This window comes from Salmo trutta, chromosome 15, assembly GCF_901001165.1.
Source record: "Salmo trutta chromosome 15, fSalTru1.1, whole genome shotgun sequence".
In the NCBI taxonomy this organism is placed as follows: domain Eukaryota; kingdom Metazoa; phylum Chordata; class Actinopteri; order Salmoniformes; family Salmonidae; genus Salmo; species Salmo trutta.
Genome location: NC_042971.1, coordinates 33,546,726 through 33,572,155, shown reverse-complemented (window position 1 = coordinate 33,572,155; position 25,430 = coordinate 33,546,726). Strand labels below are relative to the sequence as shown.

Sequence of the window (25,430 nt, the reverse complement as noted above, 5' to 3'; positions counted from 1 at the left end):
GGTGGTGACTCACTACTAAACACTACTAAATCTAAGGCTGTTATGTAAAGCTGACCCAACCCTGGCTAGGGCTGCTCTGACGGCAGTGTCACCGGACAAGACAGGTATCCTAACCCTGTAAATGCTGGCCTGTCTGTGTCTCTAAGGCTCAGCCTTCACTGTCTTTTTCTCTCTCACCATTATTATCTCGAACCTGATTTGTGTCTGAGCCACGATCAGTGGCCAAGGATTGAGATCCAAATCTGTGTACCAACACAAACACACGCAGGCATGCACGCACACAAAAACACACACACACACACACACACACACACACACACACACACACACACACACACACACACACACACACACACACGCACACTACTTTTTCTGTCCAGACTGAGTTTGAATTGATCTGCATAATCGATAATGATGAAAATCAATCTTGTATATTATATAATGTATGTAGAATTTGTTCATGTTTATATACGCTGAGTGTACAAAACATTAAGAACACCTGCTCTTTCCATGACATAGACTGAATCCAGGTGAAAACTATGATCCCTTATTGATGTCACTTGTTAAATCCTCTTCAGTCAGTGTAGATGAAGGGGAGGAGACAGTTTAAAGAAGGATTTTTAAGCCTTGATACAATAGAGACAAGGATTGTGTATGTGTGCCATTTAGAGGGTGAATAGGCAAGACAAAAGATTTAGGTGCCTTTGAATGGGGTATGGTAATAGGTGCCAGGGAAACTGGTTTGAGTAGGTCAAGAACTGCAATGCTGCTGGGTTGCTCAACAGTTTCCTGTGTGTATCAAGAATGGTCCACTACCCAAAGAACGTCCAGCCAATTTGACACAACTTTGGGAAGCATTGGAGTCAACATGGGCCGGCATCCCTGTGGAACGCTTTCGACACCTTGTAGAGTCCATGCCCTGACGAATTGAGGCTGTTCTGAGGGTAAAAGGGGGTGCAACTCAATATTACAGTAGGAAGGTGTTCCAAAAGTTTTGTACACTCAGTGTATAGCATCCACGTGTGAAATGTTGTATTATGCTCCTACATCAAATAGTTGAGTGAACTGTTTTTTTCTGTCTATATGTCTGTGTGTCCTTTCAGGACATTGATGAGTTGATGCACACGGACAGACCGGACTGGCAGAGTGTCATGCAGTACGTTTCTCAGATCTACAAGTACTTTGAGACTTGACCAGAGAACAGGGGGCGGAGGAGGAGGAAGAAAGGATGCACCACAGCACTTTCTGTACAGTCCATGTCCCCTTCACTCAACATGGAAGCCTAGAACCCTTATTCCTCAAACACACTGACTGAACACCCTCAACTGACCCTCACATGCTCCTCAACACTAACAGTTTGAACTTGCTTGGAGTTACTGTCTTTCTAACTCCTACGTACATAATGGTACAATCGGCACTTTGTGTTAGAATGCTGAGATCTGTTACTGCAAATAAGAAATATAAAACCTTGTTGTTAGCCCTTACATGGAAAGACATGATGCAATTATTTTTTATTTTTATGTTGAAGTCCAATGATTATTTAGAAATTATACTTTAAAGGGATAGTTCACCCAAATTACAAAATTAAATATTGGTGTCCTTATCCTGTAAGCAGTCTATGGACAAGGTATGACAGCAATCCATGCATTGGTTTAGTTTTCTTGATACTGTTTCCAAATGCTTATGTTTCAGCATTTGTGGCACAAATCCCATTCAAGTCATGGTACCGATATTAGCATTGTTCGCACATGTCCATATTATCTGAAAGTATCTGAAAAGGGATTATGAGCTCAACAAAGTCACTTATAGATGATTTAAACATGATTGGCGAAAAATGCTAATACCATGACTTGAATGGGATTTGTGCCACACGTGCTAAAACATTATCATTTGGAAACAGCGCCAGGGAAACTAAACCAAAGCATGGATTCCTGTCATACCGTCTCCATAGACTACTTACTAAGGTTATTGTGGTAAATTAAAACAGAAATTAAAACAAAAACAAATCATTATAAATGATTGAGTAAACTGAAATAAAATAATTAACAACCCGTTTGAAAAACTAAAACTATACTGAAACTATTATCTTTGACTCCAAAACGAACTAAAATAAAATAAAACACATTGAATGAAACATTGAATGAAACCATCACAACAAAAATGTTATGGATCTTCAATCCTTTGAGGGGTTTTCAAACAACTAGAATTTCTGCTGACCCACCCATCCCCAAATCTAACAACACAACCGTAAAATCTGAAAATGTATATTTTTACATCAACAAATAACCTTCAATTCATGACATTTTCATCTCGCTCATCAAATGTTATGAACCAATAAATACATCCCCCGCGACGCCTCTAGGAGTTGCGACCCCGAATTTGAATACCACTGGCTTACAGCGTATGGAAACGAATAATTTGGTGAACTATCCCTTTAAAGGAAGAGTTTGGTTTTACATGAGAAGCCTATTAAATCAAATTGACTGCTTTCCGTTTGTCCAAAAGAAACCATTGCCTTTGTTTTTGTTTACGAGACAGACCCAAGTTGCCATCTATTGGCACTACAATGAATTGACAACACTACATGTAGCTCTGAATAATATTTTACAGTCACACTATTTAATGAAAATGTGTTATTATTAATAAGGAATGTCGTCGCTGTTTAAGCACTGTGGGCCTGACTGACTGACTCAATTAAACCATTATATGGTGTCCTTTAGCAACTGTTGTTTTGGGGTTTTGCACAGCAATATGATTTTGTCTCCAGCAAGCCTCTTTCAGCTGTAGCTATCATACTGGGGATGGTCGAGGGAACATCACTGCAAAAGGTGTTGAAACTAGGACAATTACGAAGATGTCATCCAAATGTACCATGAGAGACAATCCGTAATGAACCAACAACCCTGAACGTTTAGCTTCAGTCATAGTTCGTTTCTGATAAAGGAAGTACAGTATTTATTTATATATGTGCTCAGAAATGTGAGAATGATGCAGGAAATGTACAGTTGAAGTCGGATGTTCACATACACTTATGTTGGAGTCATGTAAACTTGTTTTTCAACCACTCCACAAATTTCTTGTTAACAAACTATAGTTTTGGCAAGTCGGTTAGGACATCTACTTTGTGCATGACACAAGTAATTTTTCCAACAATTGTTTACAGACAGATTATTTAACTTATAATTCACTGTATCACAATTCCAGTGGGTCAGAATTTTACATACACTAAGTTGACTGTGCCTTTGAACAGCTTGGAAAATTCCAGAAAATGATGTCATGGCTTTAGAAGCTTCTTATAGGCTAATTGACATAATTTGAGTCAATTGGCCTACCTTCAAACTTAGTGCCTCTTTGCTTGACATCATGAGAAAATCAAAAGAAATCAGCCAAGACCTCAGAAAAAAATTGTAGACTACCACAAGTCTGGTTCATCCTTGGGAGCAATTTCCAAACGCCTGAAGGTACCACGTTCATCTGTACAAACAATAGTATGCATGTATAAACACCATTGGACCACGCAGCCGTCATACCGCTCAGGAAGGAGACACATTCTGTCTCCTAGAGACGAACGTACTTTGGTGCGAAAAGTGCAAATCAATCCCAGAACAACAGCAAAGGACCTTGTGAAGATGCTGGAGGAAACAGGTACAAAAGTATCTATATCCACAGTAAAACGAGTCCTATATTGACATAACCTGAAAGGCTGCTCAGCAAGAAAGAAGCCACTGCTCCAAAACCACTATAAAAAAGCCAGACTACAGTTTGCAACTGCACATGGGGCCCAAAGATCGTACTTTTTGGAGAAATGTCCTCTGGTCTGATGAAACAAAAGTAGAACTGTTTGGCCATAATGACCATCGTTATGTTTGGAGGAAAAAGGGTGAGGCTTGCAAGCCGAAGAACACCATCCCAACCGTGAAGCACAGGGGTGGCAGCATCATGTTGTGGGGGTGCTTTGCTGCAGGAGGGACTGGTGCACTTCACAAAATAGATGGCATCATGAGGCAGGAAAATGATGTGGATATATTGAAGCAACAACTCAAGACACCAGTCAGGAAGTTAAAGCTTGGTTGCAAATGGGTCTTCCAAATGGACAATGACCCCAAGCATACATCCAAAGTTGTGGCAAAATGGCTTAAGGACAACAAAGTCAAGGTATTGGAGTGGCCATCACAAAGCCCTGATCTCGATCCTATAGACAATTTGTGGGCAGAACTGAAAAGCGTGTGCGAGCAAGGAGTCCTAAAAACCTGACTCAGTTACACCAGCTCTGTCAGGAGGAATGGGCCAAAATTCACCCAACTTATTGTGGGAAGCTTGTGGAAGGCTACCCGAAACATTTGACCCTAGTTAAACAATTTAAAGGCAATGCTACCAAATAGAAATTTAGTGTATGTAAACTTACGACCCACTGGGAATGTGATCAAATAAATAAAAGCTGAAATTAATCATTCTCTTTACTATTATTCTGACATTTCACATTCTTAAAATAAAGTGGTGATCCTAACTGACCTAAGACAGGGAATGTTTACTAGGATTAAATGTCAGGAATTGTGAAAAACTGAGTTTAAATGTATTTGGCTAAGGTGTATGTAAACTTCCGACTTCAACTGTATGTGAGCGTTTTCTATTACAGAGAGAGATTTCTGAGATTTGCTCAGAGGTGGAAGTGACAGATGGATATTGTTAAATAAAGTATTTTGTCAATCATCACTGGTCATTCTCACACTCTCTATCGTGTGTGTGTGTGTGTGTATGTGCCTGCATGTGTGTTAGATGAGATCGCTTGTCATCTAAAGCCTTGTTTATAACATGTAACAGGTGTCCTGTGTCTTGATCTTCTCCACATTCACATTTTCAATCATTAAAGTAGCTGTCCAGTGTTGCAGGTTTCTATGAAGTATAACCTAGAATTAATTCCAATGTGAATTAAATAGATTTCGTTCCCAAAAAGTATAATTAAGGATGTTAAAAAGCTGTTATATACAAGCTGCACTTGGATATTCAAATGAGCTACCAACTCTACATCCCACCTACTGGCTAGCCTCTTACATCTACACGTTCCGCTAGCGGAACGTCTGCTCCAATATCCAATGATGGGCGGGGCGCGAAATACAAACTCCTCTAAAATCCGAAAACGTCCACTTTTCAAACATTTGACTATTTTACAGCTATTTAAAGACAAGACTCTCCTTTATCTAACCACACTGTCCGATTTCAAAAAGGCTTTACAGCGAAAGCAAAACATTAGATTATGTCAGCAGAGTACGCAGCCAGAAATAATCAGACACCCATTTTTCAAGCTAGCATATCATGTCACATAAACCCAAACCACAGCTAAATGCAGCACTAACCTTTGATCTTCATCAGATGACACACCTAGGACATTATGTTATACAATACATGCATGTCTGTTCAATCAAGTTCATATTTATATCAAAAACCAGCTTTTTACATTAGCATGTGACGTTCAGAACTAGCATTCCCACCGAACACTTCCGGTGATTTTACTAAATTACTCACGATAAACATTCACAAAAAGCATAACAATTATTTAAGAATTATAGATACAGAACTCCTCTATGCACTCGATATGTCCGATTTTAAAATAGCTTTTCGGATGAAGCACATTTTGCAATAATCTAAGTACATAGCCCAGCCATCACGGGCTAGCTATTTAGACACCCAACCAGTTTAGCCTTCACCAAAATCACATTTCCTATAAGAAAAATGTTCTTACCTTGCTTGTTCTTCGTCAGAATGCAGTCCCAGGACTTCTACTTCAATAACAAATGTAGGTTTGGTCCCAAATAATCCATCGTTATGTTCCATCAAGACGTTTTGTTCGTGCGTTCTAGACACTATCCCAACGCTAAATCTCGGCCACGAGTATGACGCAGAATGTGACAAAAAAAATCTAAATATTCCATTACCGTACTTCGAAGCATGTCAACCGCTGTTTAAAACCAATTTTTATGCAATTTATCTCGTAGAAAAGCGATAATATTCCGACCGGGAATCTGCCTGTCTGTATACTGAGGGAAAAACCGAAAGCCGGGGGCGGGGCGGGTCGCGAGCGTAAGGCTTAGTCCACTGAGTGACCACTTAGCTTTTGCTCTCCTTTGTTTCAGCCAGGGCTTTGAATTACGTCATTCCTGTTTTTCCCGGGCTCTGAGACTCCATTGGAGACGTGGGAAGTGTCACGTAACAGCAGAGATCCTTAGTTTTTGGAAGAGATGTTAAAGAAAGAAAATAAAAGGTCTGACAGGGTACTTCCTGAACAGAAGCATCTCAGGTTTTTGCCTGCCATAGGAGTTCTGTTATACTCACAGACACCATTCAAACAGTTTCAGAAACTGTGGAGTGTTTTCTCTCCAAAGCTAATAATTATATGCATATTCTAGTTTCTGGGCAGGACTAATAATCAGATTAAATCGGGTACGTTTTTTATCCAGCCGTGAAAATACTGCCCCCTAGCCATAAGAGGCTAGCAGACTTGCTTTATTTTACCCAGGCGGCAACTTAACCAAGACAAATAGTTTGGATGGATTCAGGATTTGGAAAAGCATTATGGAACTACTATGGCTCTTTATTATAACAGCAATAAATGCAGATTGATTATTTCACAAACGTGAGTTGTTTCTGTCCATTGCTTTGTCCCTATTCCTGATTTGTTTTCTTGTTAGCTAGCTACCTAGCTGCTACCTACATCAGTCAACAGCTAACTAGGGCTGTATTCAATCTGTAACGCTGAAGTTTTACAGATTATGCGCTAGAAATGTAAGCGTAATTTCCAATTGAGCCGACATATGCAGCGTTTACCATGAATGCAGGCTCCGCTAAAGCGGGAACATTGCCTTTAAATTACAATCACGCTGTAAAGCTGAACTTCCGCGATGATTGAATAGAACCCCAAGGTTTCCTCTTGACATCCAACTTTCAGCAACAAACCAAAGTATTTGAAATACAAGTGACTGGTGAAATAGATGTTGTAAAGGCTTCCTTTTAGCTAAACACCATCTGTGGATTGCTTGGATCGACTAACTACCTTCTGTTTAGAGTTCAGTGCACTCCTGATTCTGTCTCCCCTACAAGAAAATTCAGACCAGAGAGTGACTTAGCCTACAGATTATTGTATGGGGGTACAGATTATTGTATGGGACACTATATATAAATATATGAACTTTTTTGAGAAATTTGGAGAGAATTTTTTTGTTGTTGAGTAAATGTATGTATTGGTTCTGTTAGTTTTGAGATGAAAATGTAATGAATTGAAGGAAATTTGTTGATGTACACATTTTAATTTACCAATTTTAAGGGTGTCATTAGACTTGGGGATGGGCTCCAATGAATTCTGTAGAAAAAAAATGGTGTTCCCACTGGAAAAGTTTAATTACCACTGATTTAGAGAGCAGTATAATGATGATTTAAATGGTTTGGTATTGGTATTTTGGTATTTTATTAGGATCCCCATTAGCTGTTGCAAAATCAGCAGCTACTCTTCCTGGGGTCCACACAAAACATGAAACATAATACAGAATGACATAATACAGAACATCAATAGACAAGAACAGCTCAAGGACAGAACTACATACATTTTTTAAAAAGGCACACGTAGCTTACATATCAATGCATACACACAAACTATCTAAGTCAAATAGGGGAGAGGCGTTATGCCATGAGGTGTTGCTTCACCTGTTTTTTTAAACCAGGTTTGCTGTTTATTTGAGCAATATGAGATGGAACGGAGTTCCATGCAATAATTGCTCTATATAATAATGTAAGCTTTCTTGAATTTGTTCTGGATTTGGGGACTGTGAAAAGACCCCTGGCGGCATGTTTGGTGGGGTAACTGTGTGTGTCAGAGCTGTGTGTAAGTTGACTATACAAACCATTTGGGATTTTCAACACATGAATGTTTCTTATAAAAAGAAGAAGTGATGCAGTCAGTCTCTCCTCAACTCTTATCCAAGAGAGAATGGCACGCATAGTATTTATATCAACCCTCTGATTACAATGAAGAGCAAGACGTGATTATCTGTTCTGGGCCAACATCTTTACAACCATTGAATCTATATGTTTTGACCATGACAGTTTACAATCTAAGGTAACGCCAAGTAATTTAGTCCCCTCAACTTGTCAGCCACACCATTCATTACCAGATTCAGCTGAGGTCTAGAACTTAAGGAATGATTTGTACCAAATACAATGCTCTTAGTGTTATAGATGTTCAGGAACAGTTTATTACTGGCCACCCATTCCAAAACAGACTGCAACTCTTTGTTAAGGGTTTCAGAGACTTCATTAGCTATGAGAGAGATGCCCTGCGGTACACCACACTTTACATGTTTGACATTAGAGACGCTTCCATTAAAGAAAACCCTTATAGTTCTATGAGATAGGTCTGAATCCACGATATGGCAGAGGTTGAAAAGCCATAACACATACGTTTTTTTCAACAACAGTTTATGGTCAATAATACGGCTGCACTGAAATCTAACAGTATAACTCCCACAATCTTCTTATTATCAATTTCTTTGAAACCAATCATCAGTTATTTGAGTCAGTGCAGTACATGGTGAGTGCCCTTCTCTATAAGCATGATGAAAGTATTTTGTTAACTTGTTTACAGACAAATAGCATTGTATTTGGTCAAACACAATGCCGTCAGGGCCATTGTTATATCCTAATAGATTTCTAAAGTTACTTCATAGTGCAGACAGGCTGGTGCGTGCCTTACAAACAGGTGAGTGCATTCTCCATATCCTGCATACAATCCTTTATGAATAACACTTACACTGAACAAAAATATAAACGCAACATGTAAAGTGTTCGTCCCATGTTTCATGAGCTGAAATAAAAGATCCCAGAAATTATCCATATGCACAAAAATATTGTGCACAAATGTATTTACATCCCTGTTAGTAATAATTTCTCCTTTGCCTAGATAATACATCCACCTGACAGGTGTGGCATATCAAGAAGCTGATTAAACGGCATGATCATTACACAGGTGCACCTTGTGCTGAGGACAATAAGGTCAGTTTTGTCACACAATATAATGCCACAGATGCCTCAAGTTTTGAGGGATTGTGCAATTGGCATGCTGACTGCAGAAATGTTCACCAGAGCTGTTGCCAGAGAATTGAATGTTCATTTCTCTGCCATAAGCCGCCTCCAACATCGTTTTAGAGGATTTGTCAAAATGTCCAACCGGCCTCACAACCACAGACCAAGTGTAACCACGCCAGCCCAGGACCTCCACATCCGGCTTCTTCACCTGTGGGATTATCTAAGAACAGCCACCCAGACAGCTGATGAACCTGTGGTTTTGCACAACTGAAGAATTGCTGCACAAACTGTCAGAAACTGTCTCAGGGAAGCTCATCTGCGTGCTCGTCGTCCTCACCAGGGTCTTGACCTTACTGCAGTTCGGCGTCGTAAACGACTTCAGTGCTCACCTTTGATGGCCATTGGCACGCTGGAGAAGTGTGCTCTTCACAGATGAATCACGGTTTTAACTGTAACGGGCAAATAGCAGACAGAGTGTATGGCGTCGTGTGGGTGAGTGGTTTGCTGATGTCAACGTTGTGAACAGAGTACCCCATGGTGGCGGTGGGGTTATGGTATGGGCAGGCATAAGTTAAGGACAATAAACACAATTGCATTTTATTGATGGCAATTTGAATGCACTGCGATACCGTGACGAGATCTTGAGGCCCATTGTCGTGCTGTTCATCCGCCGCCATCACCTCATATTTCAGCATGATAATGCACGGCCCTATGTCACAAGGATCTGTACACAATTCCTGGAAGTTGAAAATGTCCCAGTTCTTCCATGGCCTTCATACTCACCAGACATGTCACCCATTGAGCATGTTTGGGATGCTCTGTGCGTGTACAACAGCGTGTTCCAATTCCCGCCAATATCCATCAATTTCACACAACCATTGAAGAAGAGTGGGACAACAATCCACAGGCCACAATCAACAGCCTGATCAACACAATGTGAAGGAGTTGTGAAGTTCTGCATGATGCAAATGGTGGTCACAACAGATACTGACTGGTTTTCAGATCCATGCCCCTACCTTTTTTTTAAGGTATCTGTGACCATCAGATGCATATCTGTATTCCCAGTCATGTGAAATCCATAGATTAAGGCCTAATTATTTTATTTCCTTATATGAATTGTAAAATCTTTGAAATTGTTGCATTTTACATTTATATTTTTGTTCAGTGTAAAAGAAGGAAATGATCCTAGACTGAACATATCTTCATTGCTAACTGGCTAACATGAACTAGGCTAGGGGTTAGGGTTAAGGTTAGGGGAAGGGTTAGAGTTGAAAAGTTGCTAATTAGCTAAAATGCTAAAGTTGTCTGTGATGAGATTTGAACACTCAACCTTTGGGTCACTAGACGTTTGCGTTACACGCCTAACAATCCACCCCGACCAACCACCCTCCTTTCGTTGCCTTAATAACCTTTTTTCAAATGTAACATAATCATTCTAATATCAGTGTCCTGGACCTACGTTTACTATTTTACGTCTAGTCTATGAGACCAGGCTGCTGAGGGAGAACAACTGGGTGGGAGTTCGTGTATGAATCAATTCACACATTTTAGACATCGGTGGAGGCATGGCCTTGAAATGAAAAGATGTAGATGTCTTGAGTGGGTTATTGCCAGCACAATAAAAAACGAAAAAACGACTACATCAAGCTGAAAGCATGCTGGTTCATTGTTTACACCAACTTTAATAGGTGCGTATACGCTTTAAAAAGTGATAACTCTTGTCTGAGCTTCATTAAAGTGGAGCTGTTGTTTACAGCATCTGTAGAAATCGCTGAATTTGAGGCGTGGCTAGCCTACTTTGTGTAATGACATTTCTTCGTTACTTGAAAAACCATGTGACGTAGAGAATCTCCACAATACTACTGTTCACAACCGCCGCGCAACAGATGCTTGGCTTGAAGGGACCGGGCGCACAAGTAAAGGACTAGCAAATAATGCACTGTTTCAAGAGGGGTAAGCAACAAAGCTATTTAAGAAATTATTTGCAGATATAAGTTATGTTTTGAATGTATATTTGATAACATGTGGCTTGGTTAGAGTGATTGTAGTAGCATACTATCGCATTTTTGTTAGATTCATGATAACAGATACGAAGTCGCAAATAATTCACATTTCAAACAATTGTAATTACAGGGTTTGCTTTGGAGAAAAGTAAAGTATCCAATGTTCTTTTTCCTTTTTACAGATGGCTGTTTACGCAAACCATACTTTTGGAATGTTCTTGGATTATTGCAAAAATACTTTATTTCTCTTTTGGACCCACTAGAACAGTGTCCCTCATGACACTTATTTTCGAAGACCGACCTAATGTTCTGAAATATTTGCGGAGATGAATTCGTACTACATAGTATTTGAGATATTAATAGCAATTTTGTCCATATCTGGCAATGTATTGGTTTGCTGGTCTGTCGCCATCAACACCACTCTGAAAACAGCAACTAACTACTTTTTGGTGTCTTTGGCTGTGGCAGATATTTTGGTGGGTTGCCTTGCCATCCCCTTTGCCATAACCATAAGCATCGGTATCCTTTTGGACTTCTATGGATGTCTTTTTCTTGCCTGTTTTGTTTTGGTACTGACTCAAAGCTCAATTTTCAGCCTCCTTGCAGTTGCAATTGATAGATATTTGGCCATCACTATACCCCTCAGGTGAGTACCTTTTTATTTTGGATTTTCATTGCTAGACAGACATCGAGCGTCTGTGTTTTGTGATTTAAAATGAATAGCATATACTTACAAGTAATTAAGGAAAAGCCCAGAAAAATAGACATGTTTTTCAAGACAGGTCAACTAGGAATACTTTACTTACGGGGAAAATGTGTTGCAGTAGCCTATCATGTACACGATTAAAATGGCGTTAAAAAAGAACAAGAATAATACAGTAGACAACAAATTTACAAAAACCTTTGTGTTTTGGGATATATATTTATGTTATGGGATATATATATGTATCTTAAAGTGGTGGAAAAAGTACCCAATTGTCATACTTGAGTAAAAGTAAACATAATTTAATAGAAAATGACTCAAGTAAAAGTCACCCAGTAAAATACTACTTGAGTAAAAGTCTAAGAGTATTTGGTTTGAAATAAGTATCAAAAGTAAAAGTATAAATCATTTAAAATAGCTTATAAGGATAGCCTGGGGCACACTACAACACACAAATGAAGCATTTGTGTTTAGTGAGTCCGCCAGATCAGAGGCAGTAGGGATGACCAGGGATGTATTCTTGTGTGTCAATTGCACCATTTTCCTGTCATGCTAAGCATTCAAAATGTAACAAGTACTTTTAAGTGTCATTGAAAATGTATGGAGTAAAAAGTACTTTATTATTTTATTTAGGAATGTGGTGAAGTAAAAAAAAAGTACAGATACACAAAAAATACTTAATCAGTACTTTAAAGTATTTTTACTTAAGTACTTTACACCACTGATATCTTGTGCATTTTATTGAGAATTTGTTGTCTACTGTATTTTTCTTGTACACATAACATATCTTAAAAAAGAACAAAACATTAGGAACACCTGCTCTTTCCATGAGATAGCTTTCATCTAGATTTGATGATCCCTTATTGATGTCACCTGTTAAATCCACTTCAATCAGTGTAGCTGAAGGGGAGGAGACAGGTTAAAGAAGGATTTTTAAGCCTTGAGATAATTGAGACATGGATTGTGTATGTGTAACATTCAGAGGGTCAATGTGCAAGACACAATATTTAAGTGCCTTTGAACTGGGTGTGGTAGTAGGTGCCAGGCGCAGCTGGAAACAGCTGATTTAAAAAACTTTTTTTTGAATGGAATATATACATAGGCTTACAGCCCATTATCAGCAACCGTCACTCCTGTGTTCCAATGGCACATTGTGTTAGCTAATCAAGTTTATAATTTTAAAAGGCTAATTGATCATTAGAAAACCCTTTTGCAATTACGTTAGCTCAGCTGAAAACTGTTGTTCTGATTAAAGAAGCAATAAAACTGTCCTTTAGACTAGTTGAGTATCTGGAGCATCAGCATTTGTTCGATTACAGGCTCAAAATGTCCAGAAACAAAGACTTTCTTCTGAAACTTGTCAGTCTATTCTTGTTCTGAGAAATGAAGGCTACTCCATGCGGGAAATTGCCAAGAAACTGAAGATCTTCTACAACGCTGTGTACTACTCCCTTCACAGAACAGCGCGAACTGTCTCTAACCAGAATAGAAAGAGGAGTGGGAGGCCCCGGTGCACAACTGAGCAAGAGGACAAGTACATTAAAGTGTCTAGTTTGAGAAACAGACACCTCACAAGTCCTCAACTGGCAGCTTCATTAAATAGTACCCGCAAAACACCAGTCTCAACGTCAACAGTGAAGAGGTGACTCCGGGATGCTGGCTTTCTCGGCAGTTGCAAAGAAAAAGCCATATCTCAGAGTGGCCAATAAAAACAAAAGATTAAGATGGGCAAAAGAACACAGACACTGGACAGAGAAACTCTGCCGAGAAGGCCAGCATCCCGGAGTCGCCTCTTCACTGTTGACGTTGAGACTGGTGTTTTGCGGGTACTATTTAATGAATCTGTCAGTTGAGGACTTGTGAGGCGTTTGTTTCTCAAACTAGACACTCTAATGTACTTGTCCTCTTACTCAGTTGTGCACCAGGGGCCTCCCACTCCTTTCTATTCTGGTTAGAGCTAGTTTGCGCTGTTCTGTGTACTTTTAGCAAATGGCCAGAATAAAAAGACACATATGCAATGCTGCTAAACCAGCCTTGATTAAGGGGAGGGTGGACAATGATTGGTTTTAATCAAATTAAACGAATTGGGGGGGAAACCAATCACTTTGTTTTGTTTCTAAATACGAGATAAACCAGCACAAAAGGCACATCTTCCTTCCATGGGCACTGTGCGTCATGGCTGGATAGGCTGCGCTTCAGCTCTCAAAATCCATGCCATCATCAACTGTGTTACACAAAAAGGTCTTAAAGGTATCTTAACTTCCCATTAGCGCTGCATAAAATTGTCACATTTGCTCGTTTTTAAGGAAACACCTCAAATATTGCCCCACCTCTGCGCAAGTGAGCTGATGTAAGACAGGCAAACTGCCAAACCTGGCGTTAGGGCTGGAAAATGCCAGTGCGGCAGTTTTTACATGACAAAATTGCAAACTATCCTCCTTGGCGCCAGCCGAAAATGGAGCCCAGAATGCACCTCCTTGCTCTACCCTGAGAATTCCAAAGACAAGTCAACTTCAAAAACCTGCAGTCGAAGTAGCTTGAGACTAGTCATTTACGCATACAGGCTACAGCACACAGCTGAACCAAAGCATTCTTGAGGTCTCACTCATGACTGTAAATCTTGATTGTGTAGATAACCCTATGAAACCTATGTTATGGTTTGGGGGGCACTGGCCTCTGGCCAGTGGGTGTCTGAAGAGATTGGATGTCTGAAGAGATTGGAGAAGCAGCAGTAGATCATTGGAAAAGCAGCTTTAGAGTAGATACATTTTGCAAGGTAGATCATTTTCCCATGGTATATTGATGTAGATTGTGAGGCACCACCCTTGGTACACTTTAAAAGGCGCTATAATAGATCATCACACCTCTCTCCCTCAGACTCTGAGACAATGGGCCCACTTGATCGATACCTAGCCTGCTGGCCTTCGTGTCATCATTGATATAGAGCTGGTGATGGCAGAGGAGCACAGTGGTGGTAGCAGAGCTGTTTTTTTTTACATGTTTTATTGCAGTATAAAAGGTTACACAGCCTTTCAGTAGACATTGCGGTCTGAAATTATTGACACCCTTGATTAAGATGAGCAAAAACTACTGTATAAAATAAATAATTAAATTACTAAGCTATATTGTATGCTAAAAACATTTTGAAATTATATTATTTTATACTAATACAATTGCACAGAAGTATTTTGTTTAACAAGAAATATTTTTTTCTCAAAAAGTAGGGGTAAAATTATTGCCACCCCTGTTTTCATTGCCTTTCAATACCTCACCTTGCAAAGATAACAGCACTGAGCATTTTTCTAAAATGTTTTATGAGTTGGAGAACACATTGAGAGGGATCTTAGACCATTCCTCCATACAGAATATTTCCAGATCCTTGAAATCCTTCGTCTGTGCTTATGGACTACATTCTTCAGTTCAAAGCACAGGTTTTCAATGGGTTTCAAGTCCGGAGACAGAGATGGCCATTGCAAAATGTGGATTTTTGTGGCTAAACCATTTCTTTGTGGATTTGATGTGTGCTTGGGGTTATTGTCTTGCTGGAAGATCCACTTACAGACAAGTCTCAGCATGGCCTAAGAGCTTTATTTTCATGTCACCCAACAAATGTAAACTCCTGGAGTTTGCTAAAAAGCATTGGCACTTGGATTGGAACTGGTGCTTTGGTCAGATGACATGAAAATAGTGCTCTTTGGCCACGCACACCAGTAGTGGGTTTGGCATGAAAATGAGAATGAATGAGCAGAAAATAATCCCATACCTACTGCAAAATATGGTGGTGGATCTTTGATGTTACGGGGCTATTTTTCTTCCACTGGTCCTGGGGTTCTTGTTGAGGTCAAACGGAATCATGAACTTTACCCAGTACAAGGATATTTTAGTCAAAAACCTGGTTGCCTCTGCCAGGATTCAGGAGGCTGAAACTCAGCCGCAAGTGGATCTTCCAGTAAGACAATAATCACAAGCGCGCACACATTCACAAAGAAATAGTTAATTGTCCACAAAAATCAACATTTTGCAATGGCCATCTCAGTTTCTGGACTTGAAACCCATTGAAAACCTGTGGTTTGAATTGATAGACAAAGCATATCAAGGATCTGGAAGGATTCTGCATGGAGGAATGGTCCAAGTTCCCTCCCAAACATTTTTGGGGAAAGCTCAGTGCCTGTTATCCTCGCAAATTGAGGTATTGAAAACAAGGGTGTCAATAATTTGGACTCCTACCTTTTTTGAGAATTGTTTTTAACAATCTCTTTCTCTGAGCAATTGATTTAGTATAAAATAATGTAATTTCCCATTTTTTTGCATACAATATAGCTCAGTATTTGAATTATTTATTTTAGACATTCATTTTTGATCATCTTTAACAAGGGTGGCAATCATTTCTGACCCCACTGTAACTAAGGCCAGGAGTTTTTCCTGCTCACAGGACTTCTTATCACATTTTGTAAGAAGCCCTCTTACTTGCTACCACATCAGATTTCAGTGCTGGTGTGTGTGTGAAATGACAAGGCAAACGGTTGCTTTTCCATGTACAGTGGTTTTCCAAGAATTAACTTAATCAGTAAAGCAACAGCATTCTTTACCATCCCCTTCCCAATATGTTATTCCCAGGATGGGTGAAAAATCAGATGGACTATTCTTCAGGGGGATGTTATTAAAATAATATATCACATACATAAATGTTGCTGCTCAATAGACGGGTTAGTTGTTTAGCAACAAAACTGATGCATGCACAACTATGGGGCAAAACAGACGGGGTTGGCTTAGATTGTTGATAATATGTCAACTATATTTTCGTCTCCGATGTCTATTGAATGAGCACTTGTCTCTCAAATACACCGTTACATTTGTTGGTTAGCTAGCTAGCGAATGTTAGCCATATTAGCATAGACGTAACATCAGAAAACATCTCAAAACAGGACCTGGTATCAATAAAAATATCAAACGAGCCACTTACGATTCACTACATACCATAACACACAACCTTCTGCCCCTTTGAAGCGCACATCGTTTTCGTGACGTTGTCAGCTAACCCGTCTATGCCAGCAAATGCATTATAGTCAACAAGAACATTCCTTTCAGAAAGTAAGCCAGATTGAAACATGATTTTCTATTTTACGGTTTGCCCCTTTAACCAAGACTCAGACCCACATCACACACACGTGGCGTGGTAATGAGAAGAGTGTGCGGTCAGCTCAATTTACTGTTCTCTAGCCATTTCTTTAGTGTTTGTGTGTGTTCGGTCAGCAGGGACTTAGTCTTGTGGGACTGTAGTTTCCTTAGATCAGACTGTTTTCACAGCTGACTCTGGTGGATGTGAAAGGGCAGACGAGATACTTCAAACCCTGCGAGATGGCGCTCTGTTCGGCACCCACTGACTACACACATGCGCACATACTCAAACATTTTAGGGCCTTTATTTTCTTTTCATGTTTCTCAAGCTATTTCTGTATTTGTCACACACACCAGACTGTCTAGAGGAAAAGATCCAATGGCATAACCTCTGGCTACTATGTTCCCAGCTAACAAACCTGCCAGGCCTCTTCACCTAGCTGTCTCTCTTCAGTTCTGTTCTCAGGCCCCACGTCTTTCTCTATGCTTCGAAAGAACCAGTGTTGCGTCCTTGAAAAGCTGGGTTCCTCTATGCTGCTACTGAGACTAAAATGTTTTCAGAGGCTTTTTATTTTTTAAGGATGGCATTGCAACTAAGTGTGTGGACTTACATCATAATGACTTGCCACTATTGAGCCCCAAACACTGTGAGGCTGTTTCAATAAAGTTTGTCATTTGGCTTTTCCAGTTATTTAATGGCATGAGAGGAAGTAGATGTGGCAACAGGTCTTCCTTACTACACACACAACAGATGTGATGTAAATACAGCAACAATGAGCGTGAATAGGATAAAGATGGTGAGGAGTGGTTTACTATCACACTTCTGCAACACTACTGAAGGAAATTCAAATTCATTCTGTTTGTACAAAACCCAAAAGTGTAGCCTCCCACACCAGCATTATTCAAAGTTTGCATCCAAGCAATACATTGACTCTATGGCTCTAGGTTGCATTAAAGGGTCGATGATAATTCCATTCCCCAGACCAGTTCCATTTCAAATAATCGTTCAGTCACTCAGTATGGGTACACCTTCGTTGGGCGTGGTCACAAGGAACTCCTATCACACAATGTCTGTGGTAGACAGACAGAAGCAACAGCCAATAGGGGGGACCCTCACTCCTTTATAAGGCGCCGTCGCTCCCGCTTGCCTCACTTTTCGTTCTTCCTTAGAAGGTCATTCATTATATTCGTAATTACTCTCCTCAGCACCGACCTGGTCTAATGCTTTCCAGCTAAACTGTTCACAGGTGAACCCATGAGGATTCACTGCCGTGGAGCTAGTCCTGGCGTTTGGTAGCTAGCGTTCACCCCATAGGTTAATGGCCTCATTGCTTAACCATAGCCCTGGTATGGAAAAACCTGGCCCATGCATGTGCTGCCGACGCGTAGCTGTGTTGCTAGTAGTCCTGTCGGTAGCTAGCTAGCTTTCACCTCGTAGGTTAGCAGTCTAGCTATTGCAAGCACACTGGGAAGAGGTAGCCATAACTCTGTTGGAGTGAGCTACAAGCCTGGGGCTAAAAGTCTGGTTGTAGGTGGCACACAGTAACTGTAGAGAACCACGCGGTGCATTGCTCTACAGGCTAGATCATCTCCCACAACCGCAGTACCTATAGGCAAGACCGGCCAGCGAAGGTGCTATTAAGCTCTGTAAATGAAATCTAGAATCGGCTTCCTATTTCGCAACAAAGCATCCTTCACTCATGCTGCCAAACATACCCTCGTAAAACTGACTATCCTACAGATCTTTGACTTAGGCGATGTCATTTACAAAATAGCCTCCAACACTCTACTCAGCAAATTGGGTGCAGTCTATCACATTGCCATCCGTTTTGTCACCAAAGCCCCATATACTACCCACCACTGCGATCTGTTGGCTGGCCCTTGCTTCATATTCGTCGCAAAACCCACTGGCTCCAGTTCATCTATAAATCTTTGCTAGGTAAAGCCCCGCCTTATCTCAGCTCACTAGTCACCATAGCAGCACCCACCCGTAGCACGCGCTCCAGCAGGTATATTTCACTGGTCACCCCCAAAGCCAATTCCTCCTTTGGCCGCCTTTCCTTCCAGTTCTCTGCTGCCAATGACTGGAACGAATTGCAAAATCACTGAAGCTGGAGACTCAGATCTCCCTCACTAACTTTAAGCATCAGCTGTCAGAGCAGCTTACAGATCATTGCATCTGTAAATAGCCCATCCAACTACCTCATCCCCATATTGTTATTTTTTTGTTTGTTGCTTCTTTGCACCCCAGTATCTCTACTTGCACATTCATATTTTGCACATCTATCACTCCAGTGTTTAATTGCTAAATTGTAATTACTATTTATTGCCTTACCTCTCTAATCTTACCTCATTTGCACACACTGTATATAGATTATTTTCTATTGTGTTGACTGTATGTTTGTTTATCCCATGTGTAACTCTGTGTTGTTGTTTGTGTCGCACTGCTTTGCTTTATCTTGGCCAGGTCGCAGTTGTAAATGAGAACTTGTTCTCAACTGGCCTACCTGGTTAAATAAAGGTGAAATAAAAAAATACATTAAAAAAAGTAGGGATGCTACCGTGTAGGTAGAGAGAGCTAGAGATGGAGCTACATCTAGTCGTGTGTTCGCCAATGCTTATCTGTGTAGCTAGCTAGTCCTGGCATAGCAAGCTAGCGTTCGCCGGAGGTTTAGTAGTCTGGCTCACACTAGCACACTGCTAGCTGAAGAGAATGTGCGTTCTTCGTGAGCTAGCTTCGACTCTCATCTCTATCCTTTCTTCCTCCTCGATGGGAATAAGCAGCACAAAATTGTAGTTAGGTCGGCTGTTGGGTCAGAGCTAGCTGTGTGCAGCTAACTGGCCAGAGACTGAGAAGTAAATGTTCCTTTCGGCAAAAGTGCTCAATCATCTTGACGAGAAACCTAATTCCTAAGCTCTGTAGCGAATCCTTACCTTTTGCCTGTGAACAGTTTAGCAAGAAAGCATTAGTCCAAGTTGATGCTGAGGAGAATATTTAGGAGTATTACAACCTCATAAGGAAGAATGGAAAGTGAGGCGAGATGGAGCAACAGCGCTTTATAAAGGAGTGGGGGTCCCCCCTATTGGCTGTCGCTCCTGTCTGTCTACCACAGACGTTGTGTGATAGGAGATCCTTGTGACTACGCTCAACGAAGGCGTACCCATACTGAGTGACCTCACTCATATTAGCATAGATCCAGGGTTATGTGAGAGTATTGCTGTCAGGCCTACTCTCATCTATTTAAAAAAAAAAAAAATATTATTTAACCTTTATTTAACTAGGCAAGTCAGTTAAGAACAAATTCTTATTTACAATGACGGCCTACCCCGGCCAAACCCGGAGACGCTGGGCCAATTGTGTGCCGCCCTGTGGGACTCCCAATCACGGCTGGTTGTGATACAGCCTAGAGTGAGATGGGCTGTGCTCACAATATGTGGCACTTCATCGCCATGAATCCAAGCCTCTAACTCCTGTTATGAATCTGTATTAGTTTGGCCTGTAACGACAGATAATAGGCCTATCTCACGTAGAGATATCGCACATCTCTTGGGTGGATCTCTAATTAGTGCTGGTGCCATATGCCATGTGAGGGCAGGATATTTGCGTATTTTGCATGCAAATCTTAAGTGTAGGCAAAATTTGATGGGGTTGCCAGTGGAGCAAAGAGAAACACCTCTTCCCTTTGAGGTTATACTTTTTTTTTTAAAAGCGGATGTGCTGTGAAGTGATTGTTGACACTGTACTAGTCTGGCAGAAGTTTGTGGGCTGCAATGTGCCCCAGGCGGAACCACATGAACAGCGGGGTTAGAAAAGAGAGGTGTGGGGAGAAAGGAACAGAAGAAAGGGAGACCGAGAGACGATGCCAGCATGCTGTCGTCATGCCAGAACTAATCCGCTCAGCCGACAATTCACTGGCCCTTGCAGAGGAATGCCACCAAACCCATCAGAGACAGAGAGAGGGGGACAGAGGGAGAGTGGGAGAAAGAGAGAGGGACAGAGAGAGTAGGGGAGAGAAGCAGAGAGAGAGACTGTGTGTGTGTGTGTGTGTGTGAGAGGGTGCACGAGAGAGAGTGTGTGAGAGAGACTGAGAGAGGGCTGTCTACCCCCCAGATAATAGTCCCTGCCTCGAACTCATACCTCTCTTAGCTGAAAGGTTATAGGACTAAGAGGAGGAGAGAGACAGAGAGATGGATGGTTAGAGAAGAAGAAAGATGGAGAGATGCGTGCTGTGGACCCACCCACCTCCATCACTCGGGTCGCGTCATGTCATTGTTATGTACGTTCTCAAGCCTCTCTCCAACAGTGGTGCCCTAAAATCGTGATAAGCCCAATCATTCTGGACGAAGGCTAATGACTGTTTAGTCTAAATTACATTATAGTGGCAGGAAATACGATTACATTGCTAAAGTAGTCAAATGTTTAGTAGGAAACAACTTTGCCTTCATTATCATGTCGTCAAATGTACTTTAGACAGATGGCAATGTTGTCATTAGCTAGCAAAATTCATAAAAAATAGCTAGGAATGCTAATGTTAGCAGCTAAAATCCGGTGTCCTCCCCTCAATTTTAGTTAACTAGCTATTGTTATACTGCATCTAAAGGCAATCTGGTGACATCAAAAGGTTTTACTACTAATTATTTGCCTCCATTTGAATGGAATTGTATTTCCAAGCCACTGTAATTCCCTTTTGATGAAATGTTCATCAGTGCTCATTGATGAATCATTGAGTAGAATGCTCAGTTGGGCATCAGTCTAAAACAAATGTTCAAAACAATATTGTGACGAAACATGCAACACATGAATAGCCTTAGGGCCCATCCCTCCAAGAACTTAAGCATGGCTGCGGACTGAGGGACATAAGAGGAGAGAGACGGAGATGGATGGATGGTAAGAAAAGAGAAGAAGTGTGATGTGTGGGTCCACCCTATAGCCTTAGGGCCCATCACTTCAGGTCCCTAAGCATGGCCATGGCTGTCTGTAGATTATTAATGTCACTGGGGCCACAGCCACATCATCCTTCAGTGAGGGACAGAGGGATGGGAAATTGAGAAATAGGGACAGAGGTAGGACCCATGATTAATCATTTACTGCTGCATCCCAAAAGTCCCAGTCTGTTTTGAGGCTTTGACGTCTGAGGGGCTACAGGGTTATCAGTCAAATGAGCTGCTGCTACCTGTGAAACTAAACTTCCGTGAAATGGCACATGGCTGACAGTAATTTTACTGGCAAATTGACCACGTGAAAAAGCATCTGTTTCATGACGAGGGGGGAAAAAACATTTCCAGCAGACAATGACCACTTCCTCTTCTTGAATAAAACCAAAAAGTTATTTTCCCCATTGTACTAAATTCTTAGTCTGTCTCTTTTTAATAGTAGTTGATATTTGTTGTACTATAGGAAATATCATGTGGAAATATAATTTACATGCTTATACAGTACATGCCATTATTACATGCTATAATCAAAGCAAGTGAAATCACATGAGCACTGACAATAAGTTCATGATTATCCTTTTATCTACTGTATATCTGCTGTATTGTCTCATGATTATCCTTTTAGCTGCTGTATATCTGCTGTATTGTCTCATGATTATCCTTTTATCTACTGTATATCTGCTGTATTGTCTCATGATTATCCTTTTAGCTGCTGTATATCTGCTGTATTGTCTCATGATTATCCTTTTATCTACTGTATATCTGCTGTATTGTCTCATGATTATCCTTTTATCTACTGTATATCTGCTGTATTGTCATGATTTAGCCTGAGAAATCTGTGGCTCAATGCAAAACAGTGGTTCTAAATATACCTAGCTGGTGGCAGTAGCCGTTTCCATTTGACAGTCATTCAGTCATACCACACAGGTTACACACATGTGAAACAGGACAAATATAAGCACCCCTTATTTGTCTATGTGTTCAACACTGTATAGATGGACTGTTGTTCTATTTGTATCTCATCCTTCTTCATATGCTAGCTATTAAGGCTAACCTCAGTGTGACTGGGCTAGGTCCTGCAGACATCATGCTTAGAGAGGAGACGAGTTGGATTTTTCCTATCACATCCCTGTCTCTTAAGTTAATGTGCAAATGTGCTCAGTGAAATGCAACATCTTACTTGCTCAAATTGCCAAATTCTTATTCTCTCTGCAATATCCAGTTCAATGCAGCAGAGACAGCTTGTTTGCTCTGAGAGTGTCACAAACAAATTATCCAGACCCTTACATTGATTCAACCATGGGTTACATAACATTCCAATATCCATACTAGCATACCACTTTGAATGCATTCCCAATACAACACATTGCTTCATAAGTGGTATGCTATAGATACTGGAACAGAGCACATGACAAGGCAAAGAGAGGCTACATGTACAGCAGGATACCTGGTGTCTGTGTAAAGCAGACAGGATGTAGATAGTCTACACTGTGAGACACATACAGCAATGTGTTGCTGATATCAATATGTTTTCCATATGTCTTCCAACACATGGAGCCCAATGGCATTCTCACCCAGACCTCGATCGATAGAAGTCTGCTGGAATGACATCTCGTTATCTGTTGGTATCCTGCTTTAGGAAATATCATGGAAATGATAGATTATTCCTGTCACAGGCCCTACCTAATATAATGTTCAGTTGGAAGAACTTTTAGGACCGCATGTTTTTGTTCTCTATTGTCTTTCTGTTACTCCTTATGTTATTTTATTCATGAATGAATGTGCAGCATTAGTGCCAGAATGCTTGATAGAAGGCCACTGTGGCCTTTAAGGGCACTCGGTCACAACTATTAGGGAACAGAAAATAAGACCCATGTATAACCCCCACAGATGTTAACACTGTCTTTTTGGTCTCTGCACGTCCCCCTATCCAGGTACAAGGAGCTGGTGACAGGCACGAGGGCCAGAAGAATCATTGCTATTTTATGGATCCTGTCCTTTGTCATCGGCCTCATCCCGTTCCTGGGTTGGAACCTGAAGGTTACTTCCTGCCGTCAGAATGTCTCCAGCAGCCTGACAAATGGCAGCTCTGTGGGGGAAACCAGTACCACTATCGCCCCTCTGGTGGACGATCTGAGCAGCATCAAGCTCGCCTGCCAGTTTGAGAATGTGGTGGACATGCACTACATGGTCTACTTCAACTTCTTTGGCTGCGTCCTGCCTCCTCTGCTTATCATGCTGGGCATCTATGTGAAGATCTTCACTGTGGCCCGCAAGCAGATGCACCAAATTGAGCTCAAGTGCTCGGTGAGCAGCAATAGGGGCAGCCACCATCACGGGCTGCTTCAGCGTGAGATCCGTGCCGCCAAGTCTCTGTCCATCATCGTGGGGCTGTTTGCCCTATGCTGGCTGCCCGTGCACATCCTCAACTGCCTGACTCTGTTCTACAAGGACCTGTACAAGCCGGCCCCAGTCATGTACATAGCCATCATGCTGTCGCACGCCAACTCCGCTGTCAATCCCATTATCTACGCCTACCGCATACAGGACTTCAGGAACACCTTCCGCAAGATCCTGACGCGTCAAGTCATGTGTCAGAGGGAGGAGCTCTACCTCCACTCCTCCAATGGAAGCAGGCGGAACAGAGACCAGATCCACATGACCGTTGACCCATTACTCTGAGGGGTGGGGTTGCAGGGGGCATGAGCCTTTACTGTAAGGGCAGGCAACGGGGGCATGAGGCTACTAGTCCTGCCTACATGTCCTGCCGACCATTGACCCTTTACTTCATAGGTGGGGCTACAGGCCAGCCGTGTAGCTCAAAACACTACCTGTGTTCATGTTTTTGTTGTATTTTATTTTTTAATGCCATTTTAAGTGAGATTAGAAATGTTTACAGAACAAAGCGTGGGGGTATAATGATATACAGTGCCTTGCAAAAGTATTCATCCCCCTTGGTGTTTTTCCTATTTTGTTGCATTACAACCTGTCATTTAAATAGATTTTTATTTGGATTTCATGTAATGGACATACACAAATTAGTCCAAAAAATAACTTGTTTCAAAAAATTATAACCCCCCCCCGGAAATAAGATCTGGTGTAATCAATTACTGTCAGAAGTCACATAATTAGATTGCACACAGGTGGACTTTATTTAACTAAGTGCCACATGATCTCAGTATATATACACCTGTTTTGAAAGGCCCCATTGTCTGCAATACCACTAAGCAAGGGGCACCACCAAGCAAGCGCCCCCATGAAGACCAAGGAGCTCTCCAAACAGGTCAGGGACAAAGTTGTGGAGAAGTACAGATCAGGGTTGGGTTATAAAAAAATATCAGAAACTTTGAACATCCCACGGAGCACCATTAAATCCATTATTAAAAAATTTAAAGAATATGGCACCACAACAAACCTGCCAAGAGAGGGCCGCCCACCAAAACTCATGGACCAGGCAAGGAGGGCATTAATCAGAGAGGCAACAAAGAGAGAACCTTGAAGGAGCTGCGAAGCTCCACAGCGGAGATTGGAGTATCTGTCCATAGGACCACTTTAAGCCGTACACTCCACAGAGCTGGGCTTTACGGAAGAGTGGCCAG

General features: G+C 41.2%; 2 protein-coding genes across 6 annotated transcripts in view; both read left to right on the top strand.

The window, feature by feature from the left end:
- The window catches only part of LOC115148857 (cytospin-B), a 170,042-nt gene extending 167,323 nt beyond the window's left edge, over positions 1-2,719 (top strand). For all 4 annotated transcript variants that reach the window (XM_029691144.1, XM_029691142.1, XM_029691143.1 and 1 more), the window contains one exon: positions 1,104-2,719. In XM_029691144.1, coding sequence (XP_029547004.1) covers positions 1,104-1,193 — 90 coding nt within the window. In that variant the 3' untranslated portion in view covers positions 1,194-2,719. The remainder of the gene's footprint in view (positions 1-1,103) is intronic.
- A 7,656-nt stretch (positions 2,720-10,375) lies between these two features.
- LOC115148855 (adenosine receptor A2b-like) lies at positions 10,376-25,114 on the top strand. Of its 2 annotated transcripts, XM_029691140.1 has the most exons (3): positions 10,376-11,025; positions 11,258-11,721; positions 23,766-25,114. In XM_029691140.1, exons 2-3 carry the CDS (start codon positions 11,402-11,404, stop codon positions 24,511-24,513), a joined length of 1,068 nt encoding a protein of 355 aa, XP_029547000.1. In that variant the 5' UTR covers positions 10,376-11,025; positions 11,258-11,401; the 3' UTR covers positions 24,514-25,114. The 2 variants fall into 2 exon arrangements, with proteins under 2 accessions (XP_029547000.1, XP_029547001.1); XM_029691141.1 differs by lacking the exon at positions 10,376-11,025 and having other exon boundaries at positions 11,221-11,721.
- Positions 25,115-25,430: the final 316 nt, after the last annotated feature.

Coding starts and splice junctions, on each gene's coding strand:
- LOC115148855 (XM_029691140.1), top strand. CDS start 11,402: ATGAATTCGTACTACATAGTATTTGAGATATTAATAGCAATTTTGTCC. Junction 11,722..23,765: donor GCCATCACTATACCCCTCAG/GTGAGTACCTTT, acceptor CCCCCTATCCAG/GTACAAGGAGCTGGTGACAG.